The 15,747-nt window shown below is 44.3% G+C and overlaps 1 protein-coding gene across 2 annotated transcripts in view; it reads right to left on the bottom strand.

Moving 5' to 3' along the window:
* Positions 1 to 15,747, bottom strand: part of PPM1H (protein phosphatase, Mg2+/Mn2+ dependent 1H) — a 295,463-nt gene that overhangs the window by 149,062 nt on the left and 130,654 nt on the right. For both annotated transcript variants that reach the window (XR_003588833.2, XM_027967492.2), the window contains exons 3-4: positions 12,183 to 12,527; positions 571 to 683 (exon numbers count right to left, since the gene is read on the bottom strand). Coding sequence is in view for 1 of the 2 variants with exons in the window: in XM_027967492.2 (XP_027823293.1) it covers positions 571 to 683; positions 12,183 to 12,527 (458 nt within the window). In the remaining variant the exon portion in view is untranslated. The remainder of the gene's footprint in view (positions 1 to 570; positions 684 to 12,182; positions 12,528 to 15,747) is intronic.

Genomic DNA, 15,747 nt, shown 5'->3' with positions numbered 1-15,747 from the left:
CCCAAATTCCTCTCAGATGAACCCAGAGGCGAGGAAAAGGCAGCCCGTAGGGGCACATGCATAAAAGGAGGAACTCCCCGGCTTCTGGGAAGGGACAAGGCAAAGTCACCAAGCCAAAGAGGAACTAGCCGGGAAGTCCTCCTGGGTCCCTTCCAAACACCCACTTCATTCAAATCCCTCTCCTTCCTCCTAGCAAATGAAAGCCTTTGCTAAGCTTTCATTGAAAATCAGGTTCTAAAGTCAAAAAACAATTGGATACTACCAGTTTAGGTTAATCACAAGCGTGTGTGTGTGTGTGTGTGTGTGTGCGCGCGCGTGTGCGTGCGTGTGTGTGTGCGTGTATACCGCGCTACAGGCAACTAAGGAGAAGGCAACCTGCACCTTTTCATACCAGCCTGACAAATCTTCTTAAATATATTTTTATCCAGATGTAGAAGGCTTATCTTTCTCAATATCGAATCCCAAACAGAATCGCTTTATTTCTAATCATTTCGTTGTTTTTTTTTTTAAGATAAAAAAACTAAAGGAAGGCATTCGACTTTAGAAAGACCAGAAGGCTCATCTGCTTACCTGCTGTCCCCAGCGTTGGCCACGTACAGCTTCCCCAGAAGGCAGACCACAATGAGTGCTGTGCAGCCACCAGATATATTGTACGAACTCCTCTCTCGCTCAATTTGTAGGTCCTAGAGAAGAAAACAGAGTCAGCGCTGGATTGTACACGGCTTCCCTTGTGGCTCAGATGGTAAAGAATCTGCCTGCAATGCAGGAGACGTGGGTTCTATCGCCGGGTCAGGAAGATCCCCTGGAGAAGGGAATGGCTACCCACTCTACTATTCTTGCCTGGAGAATTCCATGGATAGGAGAGCCTGGCGGGTTCATACAGGAACTGGACAGGTGGGATTGTACAGGATCAAAGGCTTTCTTAGCCTCACTCCCTGACGGCAGCCCTAAGAATCTGAATGTGCTTCAAAGAAGGGAGAGGAAAATCTTTGGTACTGGCTTTTCTACCACTTGATGAGCACTTCTGGAGAGGACACTGGCACCAGACAGTCGCCTCCCAGGCCATCTGCAGACCACAGACAGGAAACAAGGGAAGGCAAACAGATATAATCAGACAAAAAGGAGAAGAATCAAACCAATCATATTCAATACATATTGTGGCTTATGGAAAATTTAGTTTTTGTATGGACAGCTTGAGCTGCCATGTGGAAAATAGATTAGAGAGGCTAATAACACCGAGTGCTTGGATCTGATCAATACTTTCAAGCCCAAAGTCTCCAAGAAATAATTTCCTTTACAGCCGGATAAAAGAGGTGACTTGAAGGACTATGTCCTCAACTCAACTCCAGTAGGAGTCCACCCCCATCTTACTGATCAAAGGGAGAAGCTTCTGAACTCTCATCTGACTTTTTCTTCCTAAGGCCACTGATTCACAAGAGGGACATACTCGAACAGTTACAGGCAACATTCAGTGAGCACCTCCTCTGTTTTACAAATAGAATCTCATCTCGTCCTCACAGCCATATTATTAACCTCACTGTTCAGATGCAGACAACCTGCCGCTGTAGTTTGGATTCTAATCAGGTTCTCCTCTAAAGTCGAGTATTTATTACCTGCCACTTAAAGAGGTCTCCCCAAGAAAAATAAAAATAGAACCACACTTCTATCGACAGACAGGCATCATCCTCAAGACAGACGGCTTTGTGAAATTCCGTGTCAGTGACAGAAGCCAGTGTTCCATGACTTCAGAAAAAATGTGAGTTGAATTAGGAAAATAAACGGGACACTAGCTAAAATAATGCCCAAAGCTCCCATCGTCACGTCACCTACTGTCAGGGCAAGGGAGAGGGAAGGAGGATGGGCACAGAAGAGCAGGGAACAGTGCCCTGGCTGACTCTGAGGGTGCTGGGGGCTGACCGAATGTCAGAGTCCTTCTGTGATTCCCAGGAACCCCCAGGATTAGAACTCAGCTGCTGCCGCCAGTCTCCTGATGGAAAGGGGGGAGATAATTCAGTAACCCAGCATTTATCAGCAACTGCTCTGCTCCAGAGGCCGGAGGTGGCAATAACAGTTAGATAAATCACCAGCGAGAAACCAGAAACAGGGGAAGAGCCTGAGCTCTGCCAACAGATTAAGGACAGAGTGTTGGTCAAAATCTAAGGAGAGAAAAAGTACAAAGAGGGGCCCTGGGAGAACCTAATATCCTGGGAATGAACTAAGGACAGGGTTGAGGGGAGCATGGGGGGAAGGCTGAGGAACCATGGGAGGGGTAAGGATGAGTGTATAGGGGACGTGATGGTTTACAAGCAAGTGAAGAAAAGTTAGGGGCTGAGTGAATGACAGCATCAAGAGCCACAGATGGGTCAAGCATGCAGACCACCTTCAAAGACCATACTGGATTTTTAGAACTTATTTACAAACTCCGTATAAATTAGCTTAAAGGGCTGACATCAGGATTAAATTAGATGGAGTGGGTGAGGGGCTTAGCAGACCATCTGGATGTTCCCCACAGCCTAGATCCCATGATGGAGAGCAGAAATCTTTCTCCCTCTTCGCAAGACCCTCAACACCTATATCGGACCAAGTAGAAGGTAATTTAATAAATATCTATTAAATGGGCAAAAAAAGAAATCTATTATAAAATGCCTGAGTTTCCAAATTGTTACTTCTGCCTGAATATGAGAGATGTATTCCACAATTCATAAATGAAAAGCTTACAATGAGAATAAATGCTCACTGAGATAATAATTAAGCAGGAACCCACGTGTCCAATGAAATGCAGTCAATTGACAAGAACAAATGGCTATCTGAACCCAAGCAGGAATGGTGGGAAGCTGGAGAGTGGTGAGGAGGAGGGAACGGAGGTTAGCGGGGAAAGACAGTCATAAGAAAGTGAAAGAGGAGAAAGAAAACATTCCGATGTCAGAAGCTTGAACCTCTAAAGAATGCATCAAAACAGAACCAACAGCCCTACTCAAAAGGAGTTTGTGAGTAGGCTTATTCAATTTATTTGCACGTAAATAAATGATATAAAGTTGATACTATGATAGATACATATTTCATCAAATTAATACAGAAACAGATATATAAAGTCCACACCCAACACAACTAATTTTAATACAGTGGGAAGAACTGCTCTAGTTACAGAAACCATCCTTTCACATCCAGGATCAATATCTGTTTGAATACCTAAAGTCTAAAGACAACTTTTGTACGTGAACTGGAGTGTGAACGATGCTTGAGAAACTAAATCACTGCTCCCATCCAAAAGATACAAAGTCCACGTGAAAGAGTCGCCCACAGCAAACAATTCCTCCAGGATTCAGATAAACAAGTTTATTCTGCATCATAGGTGCTTTTCGTATCACGGTTTACATCACAAGAGACTCTGATTATTATTATTATTATTTCATACTTTGAAAAAAAATCAAGATAGTGTTTGACACTAAGATTATCTGCTACATTTGCCTTTAATTTTAAGGGAAACATTCCAGTCAGCTTGCCCAGTGAAACCTTTGCTATTACATTAATAACGTGAGTCAGTATTTTTTTCTAATTGATTTCATAATTTCTTTCAACTTTCCCTAAGTTTCCACTGTCTTCCCTCTGTGGTTCTCCTGGCATAAGGAATGTTAGATCTGGCAACACTTCCGCATAAGCAGTGGACCACAGTCTAGCTATTTTTCATGCAAGCAGCTTTGCTAAGATGCCCATGCTTTCACCGCTTCCCGGCTTTGTGTGGTAATATACATATGTGTGTGTGCTCAGACTCACAGGCACACATTTTAATTACATGTGTACTCTCTGGGATCACAGTGACAAGGATTTGAAATAAATATATTTCCACAGACTTAATCCCCCCTGAAGGATTCACTGACATGAAAATATGCTTTTTTACTTCCTTTAAAACTGGGTGTAACTAGAACAGATTCTAAAAATAATTGCTTCCCCCTCCTCCCTAGAAGCCAAAATAGCACATTTATTTTTTCCCTACACCACCTACTACTCTTTAAAAAGATGTATCACAAAATCTTAGTACTGAACGGAACATTAAAGGACCAGCTGAGTGGTTCTTTTACTACCAGATCAAACATGATAAATGAAGTCAATAAAGATGTATTTACTGTTGAATTAACTACCTAATTTCTTCAAACTCTCAACTTTTCCAGTCACCTTAAGCTTCTCACACTCTAGGTGGGAGAAAAAACACATAAAAATGTATCCCTCAAGAAAACATTCCCTTCGGGTATTTTTCTCAATAGATGAAGGAAATCACGGAAAAAGTGCCCACTGCTTTTGTTAAACAAAGACTGATATGGAACAGCTTCCCCATTTTAGCTGTCATGAACCTCCAGGCATAAATCTAGAATAAATTACCAGCAAAACACAAGCACATACTATCATTCTTTTTCAAGTATGATCTGAAAGGATCAACTTAAGTGACTCAGAAGATTCAATTAACAAGATAACTGATTTATCTGCTCAATCAGGAGTCCCTCTCAAGACTACTTTCTACTTAACAGAACTGATTTACCCTGTTTTGTGGCTATCTGAATATTACATTTAAGTAAGGTTCATCTCTAAATCAAAGAATGGATTCAATTTTTAAGACTTGGGATTGTGCTTTGCTCCTTTTTGTTGCAAGGAAGAATGAGACAAATGAAGGGAAAAAAAAGAGATGTGTGTGTAAAGAGACTAACTCAGGAGGAAAGAACTGCAATAAAGAAAATATACTGCTCAAGATCGTTGTAATTTGGTTTGAAAGTCCCAGAGATAATGCAACTCCAGGATCATCCTTTGTTTCCTACCAATTTTAGACTGCAAAAGGAAAGCAATATCAAACATCAGAAAGGAGCGTGTTGGGGAGTTTCAATAGGACCCTGGCATCTCCCCCTAACTGGGCTAAAACATGGTTCTGAGCACAGTGTTAATAGTGTCAGTCACAAATAATAAGATTCTGCATGGTTTCAGTATCTGGGTCTGATTTAGGTTTATTCTGAGGACGAGCCAATCTGTTAGGCTCTGGGGAAGGAGAAAAACATCACTGCCTAATATTGCCACCTGCTGGCTGTTTGTGGAATCACATGCTCATTCCTTAGAGGAACTCCTGTTCTAAAAACACACAGGTGCTGTTGCTTCAGTCATGTCTGACTCTTTGCGACCTTATGGACCTTAGCCTGCTTCTCTGTCCATGGGATTCTCAAGGCAAGAATAATGGAGTGGGTTGCCATGCCCTCCTCCATGGGATCTTCGTGACCCACGGATTGCACCTGCGTCTCTTATGTCTCCTGCAACGGCAGGCAGGCTCTTTACCACCACACACACACACACACACACACACACACACACACACAAAACCCACTAGAAGTCCACTTACCACGAATATTCTAATTCTCAAAACCACTAGGGTTCATAAACTATAAATAAACTCTGCATTTGTCCTCCTTTTTCACCATATGTTCTTTTTATGAACAAAGCCAAGCTGAGTGGTATTTCCAACCATTTACTCCATGTTTTAGAAAGATGTATGGCAGTTCTACAAGTTAAAATATTGCTATTTTTTCTCTCTGAGTAACAACCAAACCTCCAAAAAACTCTGCACTGTGGCAAGGAATCTATAGCCACACTGAAAATGAAATAGGACAGAATTCTGAGATCTTCCTCCTTGTGTTCAGAATTCAACTCCTGTAGGTAAAAAGGTCATCACTACTGCCTTGCTTCTGGTTCCTAGGTCTCCCGCAACCATACCAACAATGGAAATGACTTCTTGCATGAGTCTGAAATGCTGACTCCCCTGTTTCTGGAGGCTGTGGAAGAAAGAAGGACACTGACATCAAGACTTAGAAGACACTTATCTTCTTCATACCTGTCATCCTGGATCAGGCCACCACCTACATAATAAGTGACAAAACTTAGCTGGGGCAGTAGGCATTGTTATAAAATAGTGATGGCAAGCAGAAATGAAGTCAGTCAGGAAGTCCCTAAGGTTCTGGTCCTTCAGGAAGTGAGGGTTCATTTTCCATGGTGGACACAGGAGGACCAGCCTTCTCACTCCAAAGAGAGATCCGAGATGAGATACAATGGGGAGGGGACGCAGGGGAAACCCGCCTCTGCCAGCATGGAGCAGAGGCCTATAGTCAGAGGTCACCTTCTCACAAGCCATGAACTGTGCTAGGCAAGCCCAGGATCAAAGAGGAAAGGAAACCTTCAAAGAAGCTTACAGTATTTGATGAAATTTATCATCTCCCCTTGAGACAGCTGGATGGCACCATTGACTCAACGGGCATGAGTCTGGGCAAACTCCAGGAGATAGTGATGGACTGGGAGGCCTGAGGGCTGCAGTCCATAGGGTCACAAAGAGTCAGACACAACTGAGCGACTGAACAACTTTGCTGAACATCTCCCCGTGTCCACAGCATCCCCCACCAAGTTCTGTTAGTTTACATTTTCTGACGAGCACTTGCTTTTTCCTAGAGGTGAATACTATATATTCTGGCCTGGTGTTTCTGAATCTTTTTAACTGATTCTCTCCTTCAGACAGATAATCAACTTTTCATTTGATGTCACAGAGTATTAAACGAAATGCTGTATATCTCTATGTTCATCTAATGTGACTACAAACGCCCCCAGATATAAAATCAAATCTTTCACTTCTAGATCCCCTTGGTGTCTAGAAGAATGCTGGTTATAAAATATAAGCTAAATAAATATCAGTGATTGAGAAGGGAACTGGTGGGAGGTGGGGAGAAAGAAGGAGACAAGACAGACTTCAGATTCTACTTCCCTCAACTGTCATAAATAAAGCAAAACCTCAAATGAAAGGCAAGCTTGGCCTTTAAAGATGTTACATTCTGAATCTCAAGAGGGGTGGCTGCAAAGATGTCATCAGAACAGCAAGTTTGAGGCTTCGGAGCTGGGCTTGGGGGATTTGGGGGAATTAAAAGTGCAAGAGGAAGCAAGAGAGCTGAAGTGACTGAATCTTATTCAACAGTGAGTTTTCCTGTTACAGAAGATCAGAAGGGCAGAAAACCTGCAAAACCTAAAGAGAACCTAGCAACAGGAAAGCTAGAAAGCTAGCTGGCTGTTGGAAGGGGAAAAAAAAAATTAAGAATGGCTAGGGAATGCTCAAACTACCACACAATTGCACTCATCTCACATGCTAGTAAAGTAATGCTCAAAATTCTCCAAGCCAGGCTTCAGCAATACGTGAACCGTGAACTCCCTGATGTTCAAGCTGGTTTTAGAAAAGGCAGAGGAACCAGAGATCAAATGGCCAACATCTGCTGGATCATGGAAAAAGCAAGAGAATTCCAGGAAAACATCTATTTCTGCTTTATTGACTATGCCAAAGCCTTTGACTGTGTGGATCACAAGAAACTGGAAAATTCTGAAAGAGATGGGAATACCAGACCACCTGTCCTGCCTCTTGAGAAACCTGTATGCAGGTCAGGAAGCAACAGTTCGAACTGGACATGGAACAACAGACTGGTTCTAAACAGGAAAAGGAGTACGTCAAGGCTGTGTATTGTCATCCTGCTTATTTAACTTATATGCAGAGTACATCATGAGAAACGCTGGACTGGAAGAAACACAAGCTGGAATCAAGATTGCTGGGAGAAATATCAATAACCTCAGATATGCAGATGACACCACCCTTATGGCAGAAAGAGGAGCTAAAAAGCCTCTTAAAAAGCCACTTTCACTCTGAAAGTGAAAGTGGAGAGTGAAAATGTTGGCTTAAACCTCAACATTCAGAAAACGAAGATCATGGCATCTGGTCCCATCACTTCATGGGAAATAGATGGGGAAACAGTGGAAACAGTGTCAGACTTTATTTTTTGGGGCTCCAAAATCACTGCAAGATGGTGATTGCAGCCATGAAATTAAAAGACGCCTACTCCTTGGAAGAAAAGTTATGACCAACCTAGATAGTATATTCAAAAGCAGAGACATTACTTTGCCGACTAAGGTCCGTCTAGTCAAGGCTATGGTTTTTCCAGTGGTCGTGTATGGATGTGAGAGTTGGACTGTGAAGAAGGCTGAGCGCTGAAGAATTGATGCGTTTGAACTGTGGTGTTGGAAAAGACTCCTGAGGGTCCCTTGGACTGCAAGGAGATCCAACCAGTCCATTCTGAAGGAGATCAACCCTGCGATTTCTTTGGAAGGACTGATGATAAAGCTGAAGCTCCAAAGCTCATGTGAAGGGTTGACTCATTGGAAAAGACTCTGATGCTGGGAGAGATTGGGGGCAGGAGGAGAAGGGGACAACCCAGGATGAGATGGCTGGATGGCATCATGGACTCGATGGACGCGAGTGTGAGTGAACTCTGGGAGATGGTGATGGACAGGGAGGCCTGGAGTGCTGCGATTCATGGGGTGGCAAAGAGTCGGACATGACTGAGCGACTGAACGGAACTGAGCCAATTCCAAACCTGCTCCTCCCTGAAAAGGCTTGAGGAGAAACCACCAAAAGCAGGTCAACAAAGGAACACCCTACGCATTATTAAAAAACAAATTTTACCTTCAAACACCCACTCTCTCAAAAACCTAATATTGAGGGAAGGAGGAAAGGAAAAATACTTTTTATGAGTTGGCAGTGGCCTTCCAGGACATTAAAACTTAGAATACACTTCTGTGTTGTGAGCTCTGCAGCTCAACCCAGGCTACTTAATGGTTAAGCCAGGCACATTTCTATGACACAGGAGTAGATTTTTCCTCAAGTCCCTGATGAAGCAAAGGGAAAACTAGAGCATCTCTCTATAATCAGGGTAAACATAAAAACATCATCCAGACAGGGACACTTTGGAGAGTAAAAGGGGACAGTGTTAATAACTATTCCGGGCCAAGAGGCATCTGTTGGCTCAGCCCCCAGCCGAGTCGGACTTCAGCCACCCTGCCAAGAACCAGGAGAAGCAAGGAATAATGAGTGTTCTCACTTAATAAGGCCAAGCATGTGGAGCAAAGCCCAGGTAGGCCTCTGGCACTCTGGGGGCTAGACAGACAATCCAGGGAAAACCTAAGTGTGAAGAGGAAGCTACAAGTTAGGGTGGATTAGAAAAGAATAGATATGGCATAAAGCCTCAGATTCATTCTGTGGTGCAGTGAGTCATCCACAGGCTGGTTACAGACGGCCTCTCCAAGTCACCTAACAGCATCTCTACTCTTGAAATCTGTCATCTAACTATAGAGACAGACTTTATTTTCTTGGGCTCCAAAATCACTGCAGATGGTGACTGCAGCCATGAAATGAAAACACGCTTGCTCCTTGGAAGAAAAGCTATGAAAAACCTAGACAGTGTATTAAAAAGCAGAGACATCACTTTGCCAACAAAGCTCCATCTGGTAAAGGTTATTGTTTTTCCAATAGTCATGTATGGATATGAGAGTTGGACCATAAAGAAGGCTGAGTGCCAAAGAATTGATGCTTCTCAACTGTGGTGCTATCGAGAGTCCCTTGAACAACAAGGAGGTCAAACCAGCCAATCCTAAAGGAAATCAATGCTGAATGTTCATTGGAAAGACTGATGCTGAAGCTGAAGCTCCAATATTTTGGCCACCTGATACAAAGAGCCAACTCACTGGAAAAGATACTGATGCTGGGAAAGACTGAAGGCAGGAGGAGAAGGGGGTGACAGAGGATGAGATGGTTGGATGGCATCACTGATTCAATGGACGTGAGTTTGGGCAAACTCTGGGAGATGGTGAAGGACAGGGAAGCCTGGTGTGCTGCAGTCAGTCCACAGGTTTGCAAAAAGTCAGACACGATTTAGTGTCAGAATAACAACCACGGTGGATGTCAGCTTGCTGCTTCCAGCCCTTCTGGGTTGTTTCTCTGATGTGGATCTTCACACAAACACTTTCCTCTGCCCAAAACATTCCTCCCAGCCCCTGGTTCTCTGGGCCATTCTCTTCCAGCCCCCACTCCCCCAGGAGGACTTCTCCAGGGAACCCTTCCTTCATCTCTTCATCAGATTTCTACTCACCCTGCATTTTTCCTCTCGAGGCCCTTCCCATTTATATTTTATCTGTTTAACACCCACCTTTGCCTAATTTCTTCAATCCTCTTTTCCCAGGAGACCTGGCTTACAGGTAGCTTTCAACAAATATTTATGGATTGAATAAATTACACAGGAAAGTGAAATGATCTTTTTGTTGGCAGTTAAATGTGCAAGAAAAATTTCTGGTTGTGAATTAGCTAGTGAAAAGTTTTTAAAAATTAAAAACAAACAAACAGACCCAGAATGAGGTTCTTAGTATTTTTTTGAATGAGACTCGCCAACAGTAGTTGCGAGGAACCCTGAGCCATTAACTGGCAGAAACAGTGTGAGATCAGTGTGGAGGCCTGACTCAATGTGACATCGGCCTCTAGTGGATAAAGTTGAGAATACAGCAATTCCGAGTAAAAAATACCCCACAGCACCAATAAAAATCCCAAAATTGTTTCTGCTTTTCATATATAAGAGGAATTTTCCTTCCATACGGGCGCAGTCTATTGTCAGATTTTTACCTCAACTAAATATTTAGCTTTTTGAGCAATCGCATTTAGAAACAGCTATCACATCAGAGCTTCCCTGATAGAGATTTTATACCAAGCCTGAGTAGCAGTCAATATTACTACCTTAATTCTTTTTTTCCTAAATAATCTTTTCCAGGCTCCTGGTGTTTTTCTTGGACTTGAAGGCTACCAAATACTCCTGACATGGAGGTGCATTTTAAGCTACCTGCTATTCAAAGGGTATGTGACATGGAGAGAAATGCTGGGATCAAAGAAGAAATGAGTTAAAGAGAAGAGAGTGTGCAAATTAGAGGCATGAATATAGGAACAAGTTTTGCTTTGTAAACAAAGCAGACGAGATGATGCTGTTTAATGCTATTCACTTTTCTCTTCTCATTAGCACTCAACCTAACATCCTGAGATCCTGGAATGCGTACAGCGTGTCCATTCAGTTCTGCAGGTCTTGCTTTAAGAGCTTGTCATTACTTTTTTTTTTTTCTTTTGGCCACACTACACGGCCTGTGGTTTTTCCCTGATCAGGGATCAAACTCATACCTTCTGCAGTGAAACCGCAGAGTCTTAACCACTGGACGACCAGGGAAGTCCGTTGTCATTGGTTTTTTTTTCTTTTAAAGATTTTTTGATGTGGATCATTTTTAAAGTCTTTATTCAATGTGTTACAAATATTGCCTTTTGTTTTTATGTTTTGATTTTTTTCATTGTTTTTATGTTTCAATCTTTTCGGAGGTGCAGCATGTGGGATCTCAGCTCCCTGACCAGGGATCCAACCCACGCTCCCTGCACTGGAAGGTGAAATCTTAACCACTAGACCACCAGGGACATCCACTGTCCTTACTTGTTAATCTCCAGGTTTTACCGGCATCATTGTCGCCCACTCACCCTACTCCAGTCCTTAGAACATCTTTACGTATCTCTTATTGAATCTGCATGCAAGATGTTGCTCAGGAGAGAAAATCTTTGGAACTCAAATAAGTGCCACTGTATAAAGTGAGCTCAAGAGGGAAAGGGGTGGTACAGAAGAGACCATCTGTGTGCCTCTCAGAGGGCAGAAGGGCAGCAGGGGGGCACTGTAAGGGCAGCTCCTGTGCTCTCAGGAAGGAGGCTGAATCTCTTGACCACACATGTTCCAATTTAAATGTACCGACAAATAAATCCACATTCCCACGTAAAACAAATAATTCTTAGGTATTGGCCCCTCCTTGCTTTAAGCAATGGGAACCACACTGCCAATCATGTTCTCAGACCGGATCTGAACAGGAAAGGTACTTCTGAGCACTTTTCTCAAAGTTCTGTTTCCCCAAACACCTGGAACTCACACACGGGTGTCATACAGATGGCACCCTTGCTCAGATTCAATTAAGTGCCATGGTACCAGCTGGTAATTGTAAGAGCTGGCAGAGAGAGAAGCAATAAGGTATTCATTTAATAAGCCTATCACCTCGGCACTATCCCTCTTTCATCCTCTTTTACATTTTCCACAGCACAGGATGCTAGAACTCTTTTGAGAATGGAAGCCCTGCTGTGCCAGGGAGAAGTCGGAGGGGGCACCAGGCAGAGGAATAGGCAGGTCAGAGACATGCCCTTCCAGGGGACTTGAAAGAAACAAAGATGTGGGTTAAGTGACCGCCCCGGCCCCCGCTGCCCGGGAGTCCTGGGGCATACCCACCATTTCCTTGAATGCACTTTCAAGAGCCCCGATAACCAGGCACTCGTGCGGGATCTTCTTCTCGGTGAAGAAGCGCGTAGGCGGGGTGCTGGGGGAGCCCGGGGCGCCCACCCCTCCGCGGAGCGAGGCCGCGCGGGTCAGAGTCCGGCTGCTGGAGGGCGTGTGGTCCGGCTCCTCGCCCAGGCAGGCGGGCGGCAGCACGGCCGAGTTCTTCAGGATCTCCACGATGTCCTGCAGCTGCTCCGTGATGTGGTGCTGCAGCAGGCGGGACGCCACCACGGCCGCCCCGGACCCCGCGTGACCATCAAACAGCGACCAGTAGTGGCAGGAAACGCCTTCTGATTCCTGCGGGGAGAGGGCGACAAGGAAGCGTGAGAACCGCGGCGGCCACTGCCCCAGGCTGAGGGCCACCCCTCTGGGGCTCAGCGCCTCCACCCGTGGTCTGTCTGCAAACGAGGGCGGGGGTTGGGGGGACGGCAAAATAGGGCAAGACACTCAGGGATGTGTACCCAGGCGCATCCCTGCTGCTCCGGTATCCCCGCGCCACCACCGCCCCCCCCCCCCCGCACCACCCCCCCCACTGCCCCCCCGCCGCCGCCCCGGAGATAAAGTGGTCCCTGCCTGTCCACCAAGGGCAAGATCTCAAGGCATCACCCTCTCCGCTGGCGTGAGATCTACTTTAGTTTGACGTGTAAGGACTTCCCTGATGGTCCCTGGGCTAACACTCTGCTCCCAAGGTGGCAGGCCTGAGTTTGATCCCTGGTCAGGGAACTAGATCCTTCATGTGGCAACTAAGACTTGGCACAGTCAAATAAGCAAAAATAAATATTAAAAGAAAACTGATGTGTAGAAGTGAGAGGTAAAACTACATACAAACAGTGTCTTAACAGTTGTGACAGCTAGTTTCTCATCTCCCTTCTGCTGCAACCCCAGAGCAGGTTAGACAGTCTTTTTTTAAAAAATTTATAATTAAGTTTATTTATATTTAATTGAAGGATAATTGCTTTACAATACTGTGCTGGTTTCTGCCAAACATCAACATGAATCAGCCAGAGGTATACATACCTATGTCCCCTCTCTCTTGAACCTCCCTGCCCCTCCTTTCCCACCCCACTCCGCTAGGTTGTCACAGAGCCCTGGTTTGAGTTTCCTCAGTCACACAGCAAATTCCCATTGGCTATCTACGTTACATATGGTAATATATATATTTCGATGTTACTCTCTCCATACATCCTACCCTCTCCTTCTCTCCCTCCCTTCCACCCTCCCCCTTTCCCCTCCCCCCACCTGTTTTCTATGTCTGTCTCTTTAGAGGAAATTAGGCCCTTTTTACAGATGCTTCAGGGTAGTAGTCTCGCTTCCTCCCCGCCAATAGGGCTTTTACATGCTCAGATAATTGCCCCATCTGCCTAGGTCTACATCCTGAATTTTTAGAACATGTTTTTCCCTTGAACACCCCATCTAGTCAAACCTTCACAAGATGCAGACAATTAAGATCTCGTCTTCACGTGTCCCACTTCCCTCGGTTTCCCAGCTGTCACTCAGCATCTTGGCTTCCTCTTCCTACCCTGAAGCCACATGCAGCCCATGTTCCCTCATCTGCCATGGATCTGGCACCTGCTGGTTGATTTCGAGACTGTTTCAGGATGAGCCCTTTTAAAAACCATGTTTGAGTCATATATGCCTAAGATCTTAGCTACGGGGGGAAAAAAGGTGTTCAATTATGATGTATCTAGAGTAGTAAGATATTAAACGCTGAGATTAAATAGGTACGGTACATGTTACATCCACTTCTGACAACTAGGTTTGTCTACACTGCAGCAATAAATACTGAATTCCTTTTTTTTGTTGAAATCATTATATAAAGTTCTTTTGGTCTATCTTATTTTTTTTAATTGAAATATAGTTGCCCTATAACATTGTATGAATTTAAGGTGTACAACTGGTTTGATACATTTATATATTATGATATAGTTGGCATCATAGCCAATATTTAACATCTCTATCACGGCACATATTTCTTATTTGTGCTTGGAATAATTAGGTTCTAATCTCCTAGCATGTTTCATTATTATAATACAATATTGTTGGCTGTGTTCACTATACTGTGCATTAGATCTCTAGGACTTATTTACTACTCATCTCTCCTATCCCCCTACCCTCCAGTCCCTAGTAACCACCGTTTTGGGTCCATCTTAGAATGATGCTGGAAGATACTATGTAGAAGAATGACATACACCATTACTCTACTTGTGCCCTTTAAATCTTTGTTTTTACTCAATTCTGTGCTAGATGCTTAGAGATAATTTTTGGGGGGAGGTCAACAAATATTTACTGAGCAATCTTTCTGTGACAGGCACACAAAGTGGGACAGTGGGGATGAAAAACTAGATGAAAGAGATATCAATCATAGTCTGATCTCAAGAATCCAGGGGAGAGAGAGACACTGATCAAATAGTCACACAGATAAATGCAAAGTCATAATTCTGATGAGGGTGACAAGGAGAGATTCTTGGCACTGTGAGACCAGCCTGCAGAGGGGCATATTGGAGGACGCTTCCTGAGGACATAAGCACCAGGCTGAACAGCCAATGGAAATCCACAAGGTAAGGAGGGGAGAGGAGAGAATGCCAGGTGGCAGCAACAGCAGGTACAAAAGCTCTGTGGTCGAGCTGTGTGATGAGGAAGAGGAGACTGAACGTGGCCATGTGACTGAACAGGGGAAAAAGGCAGGAAAGGAAGGAGAGGACATGAGATCAGAGAGGACAGCTGGACCACGCAGTCCCTCCGCGATACACAAAGGATCCAGAACACGTGATGGCTTTAGCTTAAGAGTAACAGAAAACCACTGGTTGAGGTGAGAGTTAGAAAACTGATTTATATTTTTAAAACATCATTCAATATGCTGTGAGGATTAGGAGAGAAGAAAGGGGGAAAGTGAGAATGCCAGTTAGGACATCAGTTCAGTTGCTCAGTCGTGTCCGACTCTTTGCAACCCCATGAACCGCAGCATGCCAGGCCTCCCTGTCCATCACCAACTCCCAGAGTCCACCGAAACCCATGTCCATTGAGTTGGTGATGCCATCCAACCATCTCATCCTCTGTTGTCCCCTTCTCCTCCTGCCCTCAATCTTTCCCAGCATCAAGGTCTTTTCAAATGAGTCAGCTCTTTGCATCAGATGGCCAAAGTATTGGAGTTTCAGCTTCAACATCAATCCTTCCAATGAACACCCAGGGCTGATCTCCTTTAGGGTGGACTGGTTGGATCTCCTTGCAGTCCGAGGGACTCGCAAGAGTCCTCTCCAACACCACAGTTCAAAAGCATCAATTCTTCGGCGCTCTGCTTTCTTTATAGTCCAACTCTCACATCCATACATGACCATTGGAAAAACCAAAGCCTTGATTAGATGGACCTTTGTCAGCAAAGTAATGTCTCTGCTTTTGAATATGCTATCTAGGTTGGTCATAACTTTTCTTCCAAGGAGTAAGCATCTTTTAATTTCAACGCTGCAATCACCATCTGCAGTGATTTTGGAGCCCCCAAAAATAAAGTCAGCCACGGTTT

Source organism: Ovis aries, chromosome 3 (genome assembly GCF_016772045.2).
Source record: "Ovis aries strain OAR_USU_Benz2616 breed Rambouillet chromosome 3, ARS-UI_Ramb_v3.0, whole genome shotgun sequence".
Lineage (NCBI taxonomy): Eukaryota > Metazoa > Chordata > Mammalia > Artiodactyla > Bovidae > Ovis > Ovis aries.
This window is presented reverse-complemented; position numbering and strand designations above follow the sequence as displayed.